This window comes from Carassius auratus, unplaced genomic scaffold, assembly GCF_003368295.1.
Source record: "Carassius auratus strain Wakin unplaced genomic scaffold, ASM336829v1 scaf_tig00020494, whole genome shotgun sequence".
Classification (NCBI taxonomy): domain Eukaryota; kingdom Metazoa; phylum Chordata; class Actinopteri; order Cypriniformes; family Cyprinidae; genus Carassius; species Carassius auratus.
The window spans coordinates 15671-29373 of record NW_020525032.1 but is presented as its reverse complement, the minus strand read 5'-3'; the positions used below and the strand labels follow the sequence as shown (position 1 = coordinate 29373).

Here is a 13703-nt window from a genome sequence, read left to right as displayed (position 1 = left end):
AACAGCAGCTTACAGTGTTACACAGCGAAACTGAGAGTGAAACACCTTTGAAGGAAGGGAAGATAAACACCAGACGACATCAACACTGCATCTGATGGCACTAGATAACCTCAAGTTTCTCTTTCCCAAAATAGCTTTTTAGGTTTTTGTCATGAAAACAAAGAGTCAAGTATATCTCTACGCTCAGACTGGGCCACCAAGATGAGATATTTCACTAAACACAAACATCCAGCACCAGGAACCAGAACATGACACACAGAAGAGTCTGGATGCACTGAGAGATCAAGAACAGTAAGCAAATCAACATCTCATCCATGAATGATGAAGTTACACTACAGGAACGAGTATTGTGTGAGGGCTTGAGCGTGAGAATGTGTGTGTGAGTGTGTGTGTGTGTGTTCTGCTGTTGACAGAGCCAAACGAGCAAGATCCTGAAGGAACAGGATGGTCTCCGAGCTCGTGTTTGCTGATTATACAGAGATGACTGTAGACACTGTGGAGACTTTACTCTAAGACTGACACACACACACACACAGACACGCAGCCTCGCACTCACACACACACACACACACAGACACACAGCACTAACACAACGACTCGGGACAGCACAGGAACGATCTAAAAGGATGCTGGGGTCTCTTGATTCAAAATTAAAGGCTGTGATAAATTGTCCAAATCGAAAAAAATTGTGACTTTTAAGAATATTTCTGAGTTCATATCTCACAATTTAGTGTTCATATCCTACATTTCTGACTTTTTTCTTGGAATTGCAAAAAAAAAAAAAAAAAAAGAATTCTGAGAAAAATAGTGGCAATTACCTAATTATTCATATATATATATATATATACTGTATACAAAGTGCCTTTGTGGTCTGATATAAACCCTTCTTAGAATGCATTTATTTTGTGTGCCTATTTATTTTCATACATTTAATAAAAATTGCAAACCGACAATGCAAGGTTAAATAAAAGTCAAATAACTTTAAAAGTAAAAAGTAAAGTAACTCAAAGACACAATCCAGAGGTGAAATGCTGCATGTGTCTGTAGTAATGACTGTATCAGGTGATGAACACTGAATGCATGGCTTCTCAGTCCTGCACGTGTCTCTCGGGCTGTGTCCCGTGTGTCAGGTGTAATAACGATCAGTTCCTCAGGTGTTTGAGAGAAGAAAGGAAGAGATCGTGACTTTCACCCGTGGCTCTCGCGCTGGAGTCGGTTGATCCCGGTTGCTAACACGCACATATTTGTGTGGATACAAAATACCGGCGCGGTGCCAGATTCGTTTTTTTGTTGTCGTTCCCTCCTCCCTCTTGATGACGTCACGAGGTGTGTTTTCCTGCGGTTGCCGCGCAACGAGAGGCGTGTCCGGGGTTTAAGAGCTAGGCGAGGAAAGCCCTGCGCGCATCCGACGAGTCACTCGCGTCCAGACACCGGAGAGATCGCGCCGGGGAATCCCCGTAACGACACCGAGCCGAGGCTGGTTAGATGGCCGGTTCCGTCAGCACGCGCTCGGTATAAACCTGGACTGATCTGCACTCATGAGCTGCGCGGTGCGCTCGGAGACTTCCGTCGCTTTCTCTTTAGGCTTTGATGTGTCCGAGAGTTTCCCCGGAGCTCCGTGACTAAAGGATTGTATTCTTTGCGCTTTCTCCGACTGCAGGTGGTCACGAGTGTGACGTCATGCACTGACAGCGCTGCGCGCGAGGCGATGACGGGACCTGCTGCCGGTTCAGTGAGTATCACACGGGACATTACCGGCCACCGGTCCGTTACAGCACCGGACCGAAGCCATTCTCCAGCAAACCGGGCACTGTATACTGTGACCCTGGAGCACAGAACCAATAATACTCCGTTTTTTGATATTCCGATTTATGCATCCTCTGAAGCTGAATAATCATCTCTCCAGTGATGTCTGGTTTGTTAAGAGGACAATATCTGAAAATCTAAATATTGAGAAAATCATCTTTAAAGTTGTTCAAATGAAGTTCTTAGCAATGCATAATAATAATAAAAAAATGAAGTTTTTATATATTTACGGAAGGAAACTTACTAAATATCTTCATGAACATGATCTTTACTTAATATCCTGATGATTTCTGTCATAAAAGAGAAATGTATAACTGTGACTCGTACAGTGTATTTCTCCAAACACACACCTGTGCTGCTGAAGACTGCTTCTGTGCTGCAGGGACTCGTGTCTTATGTTCTTTATCATGCACTGATTACACAACACTTCTATCAGTGTGGATTCTCTCAGGATCTGTAGCTGGAAACATGAAACAATGCAGCATGACAGGGTCTTCTAATAATTCACAATAACATCAGAGGACAAGCTGTATCTAGAAATAATTTGTGCTGAAGACCAGAACCAGGACACACTTTAACAACAATAGAAACCATCACAGAAAATCTAAGTTTCCACTTCATTATAATCAATCAACTTTTAACCACTAAAAATATTTAATTAATGGCAATATATATAGGTCATTTTCTATTTAAAAATGCTTATTTTAGAAGGTTTGAGATCCTGATCTTGAGCGTCTCTGAGAGACTCACCTTGTCTTGTCCTCTCTTCCTCTGCATGTGTCTGTGTTCACATTAAGAGATGGACGGAGGAGATGTCTCACCTGAAACGCTCCTGCATGTCTACAGGTGGGAGCTGTGCTGACCGGGACGTCCCCTCCGTGATGACCAGGAAGCAGTCAGAAGAGCTGGACCTGCTGGACTATGACTTTATCCTGTCGAACTGCATGCTTCAGCAGCAAGAAGAAGAGGAGGAGAGAACCGTGTCCTACTCCTATCAGATGCCGTCTCCTCAGGGACAGGACTCCAGCCTGCTCTACAACATTCCCGACATCAGCGACGTGTCTCCCTCGGGGGGGTTTGTGGCTGAACTGATGAGGCCTGAGCTGGATCCTACGTATCTTCAGCCCACGAGCCTCCACGGAAAGTTTGTGGTGAAGACCACCATGGAGATGACTGACTACAGTAAGGGAGGCTCGGAGCCGTTTGCTTGTCCTGGGATCAAACAGGAGCTTCCCAGCACCTGCACCATCAGCCGACCCACGGATCTCCACCTGGGACTGAACTCACGGAGACCGCTGATGGAGACGCACAGCTTCAGTGTGTCCCGAGAGGTCATGGGTCCCAGCCGCTCGTGCACATCCTCTCTGCTTCCAGACGAACATCCTCAGACTCCTGTGATCTCTGTGGCTCCGGGATATCAGCCCTCGCCCGGATACTCACGCTTCCCTCCGTCAGGGCAGTACCAGGGTCAGTCACGCTCTTACTCTCTACCTCACCTTTACCTCCACTTATAATGCTATCAAGACTTTTACATCAAAAAACATCATTTAGAAGCTGTTTTCTGTCCTGTTTATAACCAGTCCCACTGCTGCGATCGGCTAACGGTTGTGTGTTTGACCGTGTATCTTCTGAACTGATGGACACTGATGGTCAAAAACACTCAAACGATGTGTGAGAAGAAACAATGATCCCAATGATCATGTAATGAAGCAGTTATTTATGTGCTCACACGTTACTGTCAGATCCAATATAGTCTTTTAGTTTTAATCTTGCTGAAAATTGGACGTCAAATTGTGCCTTGTGCAAATTCACGGTAAATGAGTTCATCCACTCTTTCCTAACGTCGTGATCAGAAGGAAGAAAGTGTAAAGAACACGACTGCACAGAGTCGTCTTCTTCAGAGCATCTTTATCGTTTGGTTTCTCGATATTCCTCAATATAACACTACTTTGGTGAATCGTGGGCGGGGCTAAACAGACACAGGCGTAATGTGGGCGGGGCTAAACAGACAGCGCTTTAGAGTCGGTGGGCGGGGCTAAACAGACAGCGCTTTAGAGTCGGTGGGCGGGGCTAAAAAGACAGATGCGTAATGTGGGCGGGGCTAAACAGACAGCGCTTTAGAGTCGGTGGGCGGGGCTAAACAGGCATCAATGTAGAAGCAGGTGTTGTGTGGAGGCGGTGCTTTCCCACATCTGTCGCTTTGACAGACTGCATTCAGTATAAAGATTCGTGTTCTGAAACGTGCAGGATGTTTTTACAGCACAATGACCTCTTACATGTCAAAAGATCAAGGGAATATTGGCTTCTCAGAGTCATTAGTTGATTTTGTGAACGTGAAGCATTATTTCCTAACGCTGTGAGCTCTTTCGTCTCCCCAGAGCTGATGTCTCCAGCCGAGTGTTTGTCTGAAGAGTCCAAGCCCAAGCGTGGCCGGCGCTCCTGGCCGAGGAAGAGGACAGCCACACACACCTGTGATTACACCGGATGTGGAAAAACATACACCAAGAGCTCGCATCTCAAAGCCCACCACAGGACACACACAGGTCAGTGTCTGTAGACTGGGAGATATAGAGACGTGTTCAGTACAGCTGGTGTGATCTGCTATTCAAACAGCAGTGAAATAATACTTCCTCTTCTATTCAGTCAGCGCAGGGATGAGCAACATTTGAACAGTCTCTCTAATGTGACCAGTGTGGTCTTGATTGTTCTGGTCAGGTGAAACGCTCATCTGTGTGTGTGTGTGTGTGTGTTCAGGAGAGAAGCCGTATCACTGTGACTGGGAGGGATGTGGCTGGAAGTTTGCCCGTTCGGACGAGCTCACCAGACACTACCGGAAGCACACAGGCCATCGGCCGTTTCAGTGCCAGAAGTGCGACCGAGCCTTCTCCCGGTCCGACCACCTCGCGCTGCACATGAAACGACATCTATAACGAGACTGGAAGACCCCGAACAGTGAAGACCCCAGTGGACTAGTGAAGACCCCAGTGGACTAGTGAAGACCCCAGTGGACTAGTGAAGCACGTGTTGCCTTGGATCAAGAGTCAGTGAACTAGAGCTGTGTCCTCCGCAGCTTCAGCATCAGGACTTTTCCTGCTCTGTAGTTTATTTTATTCCCCTTTTTTGTCATTGTCTTCCAACATGCTGGTGATTCCCTGTCCGTTTCCTGCACACTGGGACAATACTGGAACGACAAAACTTGGAGATGCCAAGATGCCAAACACAAGACTGGAAATATATGAATATCAGGGATAATAGATGGACACATGACAATATCTGTATTAAAGAAGCCTTTGATTCGGTCACAACACTGATCCGTCTCATGGGTCGGTTTCTTCTAATAACTTCAGGTACAGAATAATAATTTATAAGTGTGTTATACGACGGTGCTGAGTATAGCCAGGTGTTCAGTGAGGTACCAAAGATAAAGTGATTTTGGGGTGAAAGCATGACCTCTCTCTGGTGATGGACGTATAAACTGCACTGTGTTCTGAGGTGCAATCATTTTGATATTAAAGCACTCATATTTTTATATAAGAAACAAAACATTAACTCTGAACAAAGCTTTTTGTTTATAGTCAGAAGCGTGTAATATAATCTGAAGTTTTGTACATTTGTAAATACTTTTTTTCATTAAGGTTTTTGTATTTTATGTATGAATGCAATCCAGTAATAAAAATAAAAAGTATGCAAATTGACTTTAGTATTGAGTAAGCTATGCATGAATAATGTGTGATTATTACAACACGTCCCAACATTAGCATGGGTTAATCAGGGTTTCTTCCAGCTGTTTAGCAGCAGGTGTGATTACAGACTGCACACTCTTACTCATGCCTCTACAGAACTAGTGTCAGGCTGATTCTCTACAGCTACATGCATTAATATTTGTTATTGTGCATCAGCGTAAAAACTAAACAAAAAACTGCTCAATTAACAAAAGATGATTTACAGGTATATCATGAGATGAGATTTCAGACATGCTTTAACAGGCTTACGTATTTATTTCAATTTTTTTATATTGTTTTTTATAAAATAGTGTAAGTCAAGCCAAATGTCTGTATGTTATGCACGGGTCACGCGGTCAACAGCGCCCTCTGGAGGACACGCTACAGCACTGCAACACTGTCAAATATAATGTCAAATCTTTCCTTCTGAAACGATATGGCATCACACCTGAAGAAAAAGACTTTAGAAGTCTGAGAAACAAATGTGAAAGTATGATTTCGAGGAGGCGTGTGTGTTAAATGTATTGGAGACAGTGAATGATGAGAGATGAGAACTAGAAACTCTAAATGACCGAACATTTCTGAAAACCAATTTGAATCAAATCAAATGTGTCCAGATTCCCTAATTTCACGAGCCCCTTGGACCTGCTAACGTGTCCTAACGATGGAGGAAACATTGCTTTTATTGGTCAAATGAGGAACAAATGAGGAACAGACGAGTGTTAGAAGAAGCAGAGGCTTTTACTGATTTCTGCTCATCTCCAGACGGACGTGCTCATGTCATCCAGTGTGTAGAATCAGACAGAATACCACAGCCTGTGTGTGTGTGTGTGTGTAGATTTTCTTCTCAAAAATGATCACTGAAAAACAAAAGCCCATAAGAGGGGATTCCTCTAATCATCATCAAAGTTCTGTTGTAAGAGGAAGTTTGCAGCCAAGTTTTCATTCTTCTCACAGGCAAAGTAGGCCTGTATAACGAGTCCTTCTGGGAATCCAAGGGCTTTTAGCTGAGGAGGAAACACAGAGAGGTTAGATGAGACACAGAAACACTCGCCAGACACATCCTCCATCTGCAGCTCGCGCTCATTAAAGGAGATCAGTGTAATTAGTTCATCTTACAAGAATCACTTTACAGCTTTAAGAAGTATCTCAAGAGAAAGTTAGAAATCTTTGAGTTTGTGTCGAGTAAGAGCACATCAACAGCTTGACTGAAGCACAGTGTGTGTCCCTCAAACACTCGGACATGACCCCAGACGGACAGGACTGGGGAACGTCTAAAACACCTGAAGCTCTGAGCTGAATAATAAAGCAGCACCTGTGATAACTGTTGTTAAACTGAAGGTGTGTTTTACCCTCTCGATAGCTTCTTTCTCCTGAGGTGTGACCTGGATGTAGTTCATGGCTCCGCCTCCAGCCTCGGCCACGCCCCCTCCACCTCCTTGCCCCGCCTCCTGCACCGGCTCATTAAGCATCTGGATGAACTGCTCCTGATGACTGCTGATTTGCTGAGAAACACAACTTTGTTTGAACTTTTTTATTGTTCTTCTGACAATGTGTGGTTTGAGTATTTTGGGTGTGTGTGTGTTTCTGTGTCTGTGGTGTGTGTGTGTGTGTACCTGCAGCAGCTGAGGGTTCTCTCTGCCGATCTGCTGTAGGAGAGCTGGTGTGTGTGAGTGTGTGTGTTTGTGTGTGTGTGTGAGTGTGTGAGAGTGTGTGTGTGTGTGTGTGTGTGTGAGTGTGTGTGTACCTGCAGCAGCTGAGGGTTCTCTCTGCCGATCTGCTGTAGGAGAGCTGGTGTGTGTGTGTGTGTGTGTGTGTGTGTGTGTGTACCTGCAGCAGCTGAGGGTTCTCTCTGCCGATCTGCTGTAGGAGAGCTGGTGTGTGTGTGTGTGTGTGTGTGTGTGTGTGTGTGTGTGTACCTGCAGCAGCTGAGGGTTCTCTCTGCCGATCTGCTGTAGGAGAGCTGGTGTGTGTGTGTGTGTGTGTGTGTGTGTGTGTGTACCTGCAGCAGCTGAGGGTTCTCTCTGCCGATCTGCTGTAGGAGAGCTGGTAGTAGAGACGGGTTCTGCTGGATGATCTGTCTCATCTGCAGGAACTGGGGCTGGTTCCTCAGGAACTCCAGAGGATTAGCTGCGCGCACACACACACACACACACACACACACACACACACAGTCAGAGGAACCTGCTCTCACACGCGAAAAAATGAAAACAAAAAAAATTGCGGAAACCAGAAAAAATGAAATGGAAAAAAGCTGACTTTGGAAAAATCATCTGCAGAGAGAGAGTGTGTGTGTGTGGTGTCACAGAAGGAGTGTGTGCCCGGTGTGTAAAGTGTGTGTGTGGTGTCACAGAAGGAGTGTGTGCCCGGTGTGTAAAGTGTGTGTGTGGTGTCACAGAAGGAGTGTGTGTCCGGTGTGTAAAGTGTGTGTGTGGTGTCACAGAAGGAGTGTGTGTCCGGTGTGTAAAGTGTGTGTGTGGTGTCACAGAAGGAGTGTGTGTCCGGTGTGTAAAGTGTGTGTGTGGTGTCACAGAAGGAGTGTGTGCCCGGTGTGTAAAGTGTGTGTGTGGTGTCACAGAAGGAGTGTGTGCCCGGTGTGTAAAGTGTGTGATTCTGCACTCACACTGCCAGTGATGACCCGGTATATGAGCGTGCTTTCACACACAACACGTGAAGATCCCGTATCGACACGTGACATCAGCGCGTGACGTGTAATGCACGAGTCGACAACGCTAGGCACGTTATACTTTCACTGAAGCAAGCGAACAATCTCTGCGTCAGCGCGGAAAGTGAGGAACTAACTGATCTCTGCTTCATTACAGTTCACACATATGTTTTCATCACGAACGTTGATCTTCATTGAAAACAGCCGAAAAAAAGAGTTGTGCGATAACGCGCGTCATCACTTCGACACGGAATTAGATCCGGCTTTTGTTCACACAGCGCTCGTCCCGGGTCGAACCCTGCAATGTTACTAGGTCTTGACCCGGGACGTGTTTGCTTTCCCACAGAAGGAGAACCGGCAGTGTTCCGTGTGAGAGGGGCTTGTGTCTCACCGGCTGATCCTGTGCTGGTCTGTGACGGAGCGCTGCTGGACACTGAAGAGAGGCCTGTGGACACCACAGGAGGAGGAGCCACCGGGTCAGCCCCGCCCACACCACCCTCACTCTCCGCCGGGATACCCTACACACACAGAGAGAGACACACACACACACAACTCTCAGAAGATGCATCACAAAACATCTCTGCAGAAGTGTTCATATCATCAGCTATTTTCAATGTAAGTCTAGTTTAAGTTGTATCATATTTAATAGAGATGGTCAATATATCACATGTGATCGTCATGTGTCTGGTCAGTAAAGCTGGGTCTGTGACCAGCGGGTAATGTCCACCACCAGAGCCGTAGATCAGTGACCAGCTGCACAGTATCAGGATCAGTATGGAGGGCGATTCATCTGGGATAATGATCCTGATACTGTGCAGCTGGTCACAGAAGCAGCTTTACTGACCAGACACATGACGATCAGCAGCTGAAGGTGTGATCCTTCCCATCAGCCTGACGTGTCCTGTCACCGGAGCTCCTCACAGAACAGGTGTTACCATCGGTCAGTCGATCGGTCAGTCTCTCACCGTGAGCAGGTACTCCACGGCGCGGTCAGGGTTGTTGAAACTGGCTCTCAGTGCGGCCACCACTCGCTCTCTCTCGTATCCCATCAGCATGATCTCTGTCACCATGTTCTCGTAGGACTGACCGGTCACTGCGCACACACACACACACACACACACTTCATCACAGAGATCACTGCTGAATCATGAACGTGGAGAATGAGTGAACATCATCTTTACCCAGCGCTGACGTCGCCTCGTCAAAGATGTCTGCGTTCAGCACAGAGCTGCAAACAGCAGGAAAACAGACTATGAGCTTCTAACGAGTAATGATGACCACACCGGACAGATGTCTGATATATCCTTTCATTTATTAATGCTAAGGTTTGCACTCAGTGGTGTTCTCAAAGACAGCTTTCATTACGATATATACTATTCCTAAAATAAGAAATATCCCAATATATCCTTAAGCCTGGCTTACAGTATCGTATCGTAAGCCCTGTATCGTATCGACAGATTCTTGGCAATACACAGCCCTAATTAACAATCATTTTAATGCATCATGCGGAGACAAAATGAAAATAAAATGTAATTTTTGAAAATAGTCAGTTCTGTTTGAATTGGGATCAGTAATATTTCCTCATGTTTAAAAGAAGTCTCTTCTGCTCAAGAAAGCTGCATTTATTTGTACAGTCTGATTCAAGAAGGCTTCTCAAAAATATTTTATTCACTTATTAATTTTAAGTTAAATTGTGCTTTGTTGGTATAATGTCTGCTAGACCAATATTTTTATATAGTTTTGTAATTGACAAAACAGTAAAAAGCACATTTAGGATATTTCATGTATGCCATGATAAATCAAATCAAATCAGAAAACTTTGTGTTAGTCGTTCAGTGTCTGGTTCTGTTGATCTTGGTCCCGGGGTTGTGACGGTGTGTGTGTTCACCTGGCGGGTGTAGAGGAGGTCTCGGCGCCGCTGGGGGGCGTCTCCTCTTCAGTCCTGCTCTCAGACTGTGTTTCTGATGGAGGGGTCAGGGCTGGTGCAGTGCTGGAGGACTCTGTGCTGACCGCTGGAGCAGGACACGCTTTGGGCTGCAGGAGGAACATCAGATCACACGTGAGGAACACACTACACTACACACTCGTCAGCTAACACACATCTGAAGTTTAGTCTGCAGACACTGAGAAATCATCAAACAAAGAGCTTGGGGAAATCAAACAGACTTATGGAAACATAAAACCAATTTCACAGGGCTCTAAAAGTGTCATTTCTGTTGAACCTTTATTACATTTCTGTAAAAATGCATGAAAAACGTTCCATGATTTCAATTAATTACACAAGCTTTCTGATCACTAAATTGAATATAACCATTAAAACAGAATCCAGAAACAATAGAAAAGGGAGAATAACAGATTTCATAGACACACAATTACACATGAGGTTTGATTTAGATCCTCTCGATCTGAAAGTAACTAAAGGACTGTCTCAGTCCTGCTCCTGAATACTTCAGCGTTTGGTCTCTCTGCAGCAGACGTGATAACACTGATAAAGCCTCACCTTTGCTACCATCACCACCACAAAGTTCTTCTCCTCGATCTTGTACTCCTTCAGAGCCGTGTCATCGCTCAGGATCTTTCCTGCAGGGACAGAACCACACAGAAGAACCTGAGGACAGATCCTGAGCGTCACACACCGCTGGAGAAACACACACCGGACGTACCTGCATATATCAGCTTCTGCCCCGCCACAGGGAACTGATCTCTCCCCTTCTCCAGCTCGATCCTCTCCTTCAGGGCCTTCACCTGTGACAGAGAGAGAGAGAGAGAAAACAGGTCAGCGTCTGATCCGAGAGACACACACACCGCTGGAACCCTGGAAGACCAGGACCATATCTGAACATCTGAGGGAGCCAAACAATCTCCATACTGAGAAAACCATCTTGAAAGTTGTTCAGATGAAGTTCTTAGCAATGCATATTACTAATCAAACATTAAGTTTTGATATATTTATGGTAGAAGATTTACTAAATATCTTCATGAACATGATCTTATCTTAATATCCTGATGATTTCTGTGATAAGAGAGAAATGTACTGTTGTGTGTTGATCTCAGAGCAGACATGGAGGAGGTTTGGAGCGGATCAGTTGTCTAAAGGACTGGAGTCAGAAATATAAAGCTGTTTTCCTGTGTAAGAGTATTTCTGAGAAGAACCGCTCCGAGAGCTCTGATAAACAGGAAGTGTGGACTAAACCCACAAGTGTCCGGCTGACCTGTGACCCTTGACCTCATCCCTCGAGGAGCACGTCTTATTTAACAGCACACACACACACACACACACGTGTTGTTTGTCCCAGATACAAACCTCTTCTGTAAACGCTCAAAGTTTAAAGAGATGTTCACACAAACACAATTCTGTCATCATTTACTCACTCTGACGTCGCTCCAAACCTGAATGATTTCTTTCTTCTGTTAAACACAAATTAAAATATCAATTTCCCGTCAAGAGTTTATGAACAGTAAGATTTTTTATTGTTTTGTAATGACGTCTCTTCTGCTCATCATGCCTGCATTTATTTGATCCAAAATACAGCAAAAACTGTCAAACTTATAAATATTTTTTATTAAAATAACTGTTTTCCATTTGATTGTGTTTTCAAATTTTATTTATTCCTGAATTTAAGCATCATTACTCCCTTCAGAAATCATTATGATATTCTGAATTGCTGCTAAATAAACATTTATTATTATTATTATTTTATTATTAGTGTTGAAAACAGCAGAGTATAATTTTTTCAAGTTTCTTTGATTTATCTGAAATATAAATATTTTCTAAATATTATAAATGTCGTTATCATCTTTTGATCAATTTATTGCATCCTTGCTAAATGAAAGTATTAATTTCTATAAAACATTATACTTGACTCCAAGCTTTTGAATGGAAGTGTATAATGTTATAATAGCTTTTTATTTCAGATGAATGCTGATCTTTGGATCTTTCTGTTCATCAAAGAATCCTGAAAAAATGCTGCGTTCAACACTGATAATAATCTTCATGTTTCTTGAGCAGTAAATCATCATATTATTCTGATTTCTGAAGATCATGTGACACTGAAGACTGGAGGAATGATGCTGAAAATACAGAAATACATTACACTTTAACACAGATTCACACAGAAAACATATGATTTACATTAGAATAATATTTCACAATATTACTGTCTTTGCAGTACTTTGGATCAAATAAATGCAGTCTTGGTGAGCAGAAGAGACTTCTTTAAAAACAATAAAATCTAACACTTCAATAACTAGACTGGTAGTGTATGACAAATGTTGGTAAACCAAAAGGTCAACATTGACTTTAGTAGTTTGCTACTAATGTATGAAAGTCAATAGGAACCTGAAACTTGTCATTTAATTTATGGGTGAACAACCCCTTTAACACCCAAACATCCCCAAACAGACTAACAAGAGTGTCATCAGTTCACAGTGAATGACTAACACAAGCCAGATTCAACAACACTGTGATAAGAAGAACTGTTCCTGACTGCACATCTAACACACAGTGTTCATCCAGAAGAGTCTCAGAGAAGAGGAGGAACACATGAACTGTGTGTGACACATGATCAGAAACATCCTGGTGTTCAATCACACAGCTGTCATATCAGAAATCACATGAATCATGTCCATAGAGCAGATACACACCGTGTGTGTGTGTGTTCACATACAGCTCTATCTCTCAAACACACACGAGTAATAACCTTTATAACACTACAGCATGACTTGCTAAAACACAATAATTACTCTTTAACTGTCTGTCCGTCTGACACGACCAATAAGGCATAACGCTGATTAAATGATGATTATAGTGATTTTGGAGTGTCTGTACTACTCTTATGTCTAACGTAGACAACTTTTATCCCGTCTTGGTGAAAATAAAAACTCATTTTATGAGAAGCTAACGAGCTAATGCTAAAATGTTCCCAGAATTCCGTAAACAGCGAGAAGCGCAAACAGCAACTAGTGTATAAAGTTCATTTAAAGCTACAGAGTAATCGCAATGTATTTACGTGATTTGACGGGAGTTTTACTGTGTTTTATTGACATCGATGACAGAAAGCCGTTAGCATCTCGCTGCCTCACGCGCCCGTCTCTCACCGTCTCCTCCGCGTCGATGTCGATTTTAAACGTCTGCTGCTGGAGGGTTTTCAGCGTGATCTGCATGTTCGTGTTCTTCCGTGTCGCCGCTGTGGAAACTGACCGAGGGCTGATCGCTGGCTGTGTTTCTCCGCCGAGGCTCATCACAGCCTGTCCGCCGCCATTACGCGCGTAAACACTCGACGCAACGTCCCCCATACGCAGCAATGCGCGTGCCCCACGCACCGACGCGTATGCGTCACTGCAAGCGTGAGCGAAAGCGCTGATGGGATATTGTGTTTTTCTTGCTTTTCCGTGAAAGCACAGTCTGCCTACAGAAGAAAGCAGGAAGTGGTAGAAGCGAATGTACAGTGGTACAGTGTTGGGAAGGCTACTTTGGAAATGTAATAGGTTACAAGTTACCCTATTTAAAA

The 13703-nt window shown here is 44.1% G+C and overlaps 2 protein-coding genes across 3 annotated transcripts; one reads left to right on the top strand and one right to left on the bottom strand.

Annotated features, from left to right (window-relative positions):
* Positions 1-1310: 1310 nt before the first annotated feature.
* LOC113076488 (Krueppel-like factor 4) lies at positions 1311-5501 on the top strand. 2 transcript variants are annotated; one of them, XM_026249181.1, is made up of 4 exons: positions 1311-1732; positions 2653-3273; positions 4185-4349; positions 4561-5501. In XM_026249181.1, exons 2-4 carry the CDS (start codon positions 2688-2690, stop codon positions 4734-4736), a joined length of 927 nt encoding a protein of 308 aa, XP_026104966.1. In that variant the 5' UTR covers positions 1311-1732; positions 2653-2687; the 3' UTR covers positions 4737-5501. The 2 variants fall into 2 exon arrangements, with proteins under 2 accessions (XP_026104966.1, XP_026104965.1); XM_026249180.1 differs by having other exon boundaries at positions 1313-1732; positions 2604-3273.
* Positions 5502-5782: 281 nt separating this feature from the next.
* On the bottom strand, positions 5783-13496 carry LOC113076487 (UV excision repair protein RAD23 homolog B-like). The gene is made up of 10 exons (XM_026249179.1): positions 13291-13496; positions 10857-10938; positions 10694-10773; positions 10082-10227; positions 9375-9421; positions 9159-9286; positions 8585-8711; positions 7531-7658; positions 6881-7033; positions 5783-6535 (listed from the first exon to the last, which is right to left on the bottom strand). The coding sequence occupies exons 1-10, from the start codon at positions 13486-13488 to the stop codon at positions 6422-6424; spliced, it is 1203 nt and encodes a 400-aa protein (XP_026104964.1). The 5' UTR covers positions 13489-13496; the 3' UTR covers positions 5783-6421.
* Positions 13497-13703: the final 207 nt, after the last annotated feature.

Excerpts from the sequence above, each read along its gene's own strand:
- LOC113076488 (XM_026249180.1), top strand. The coding sequence starts at position 1,709 with ATGACGGGACCTGCTGCCGGTTCA. Across the intron at positions 3,274-4,184 it reads TCCGTCAGGGCAGTACCAGG|AGCTGATGTCTCCAGCCGAG; the intron begins GTCAGTCACGCT and ends TCGTCTCCCCAG. Across the intron at positions 4,350-4,560 it reads CCACCACAGGACACACACAG|GAGAGAAGCCGTATCACTGT; the intron begins GTCAGTGTCTGT and ends GTGTGTGTTCAG.
- LOC113076487 (XM_026249179.1), bottom strand. The coding sequence starts at position 13,488 with ATGGGGGACGTTGCGTCGAGTGTTTACGCGCGTAATGGCGGCGGACAG. Across the intron at positions 9,287-9,374 it reads CGAGGCGACGTCAGCGCTGG|TGACCGGTCAGTCCTACGAG; the intron begins GTAAAGATGATG and ends GTGTGTGCGCAG. Across the intron at positions 7,659-8,584 it reads GACCAGCACAGGATCAGCCG|CTAATCCTCTGGAGTTCCTG; the intron begins GTGAGACACAAG and ends GTGTGCGCGCAG.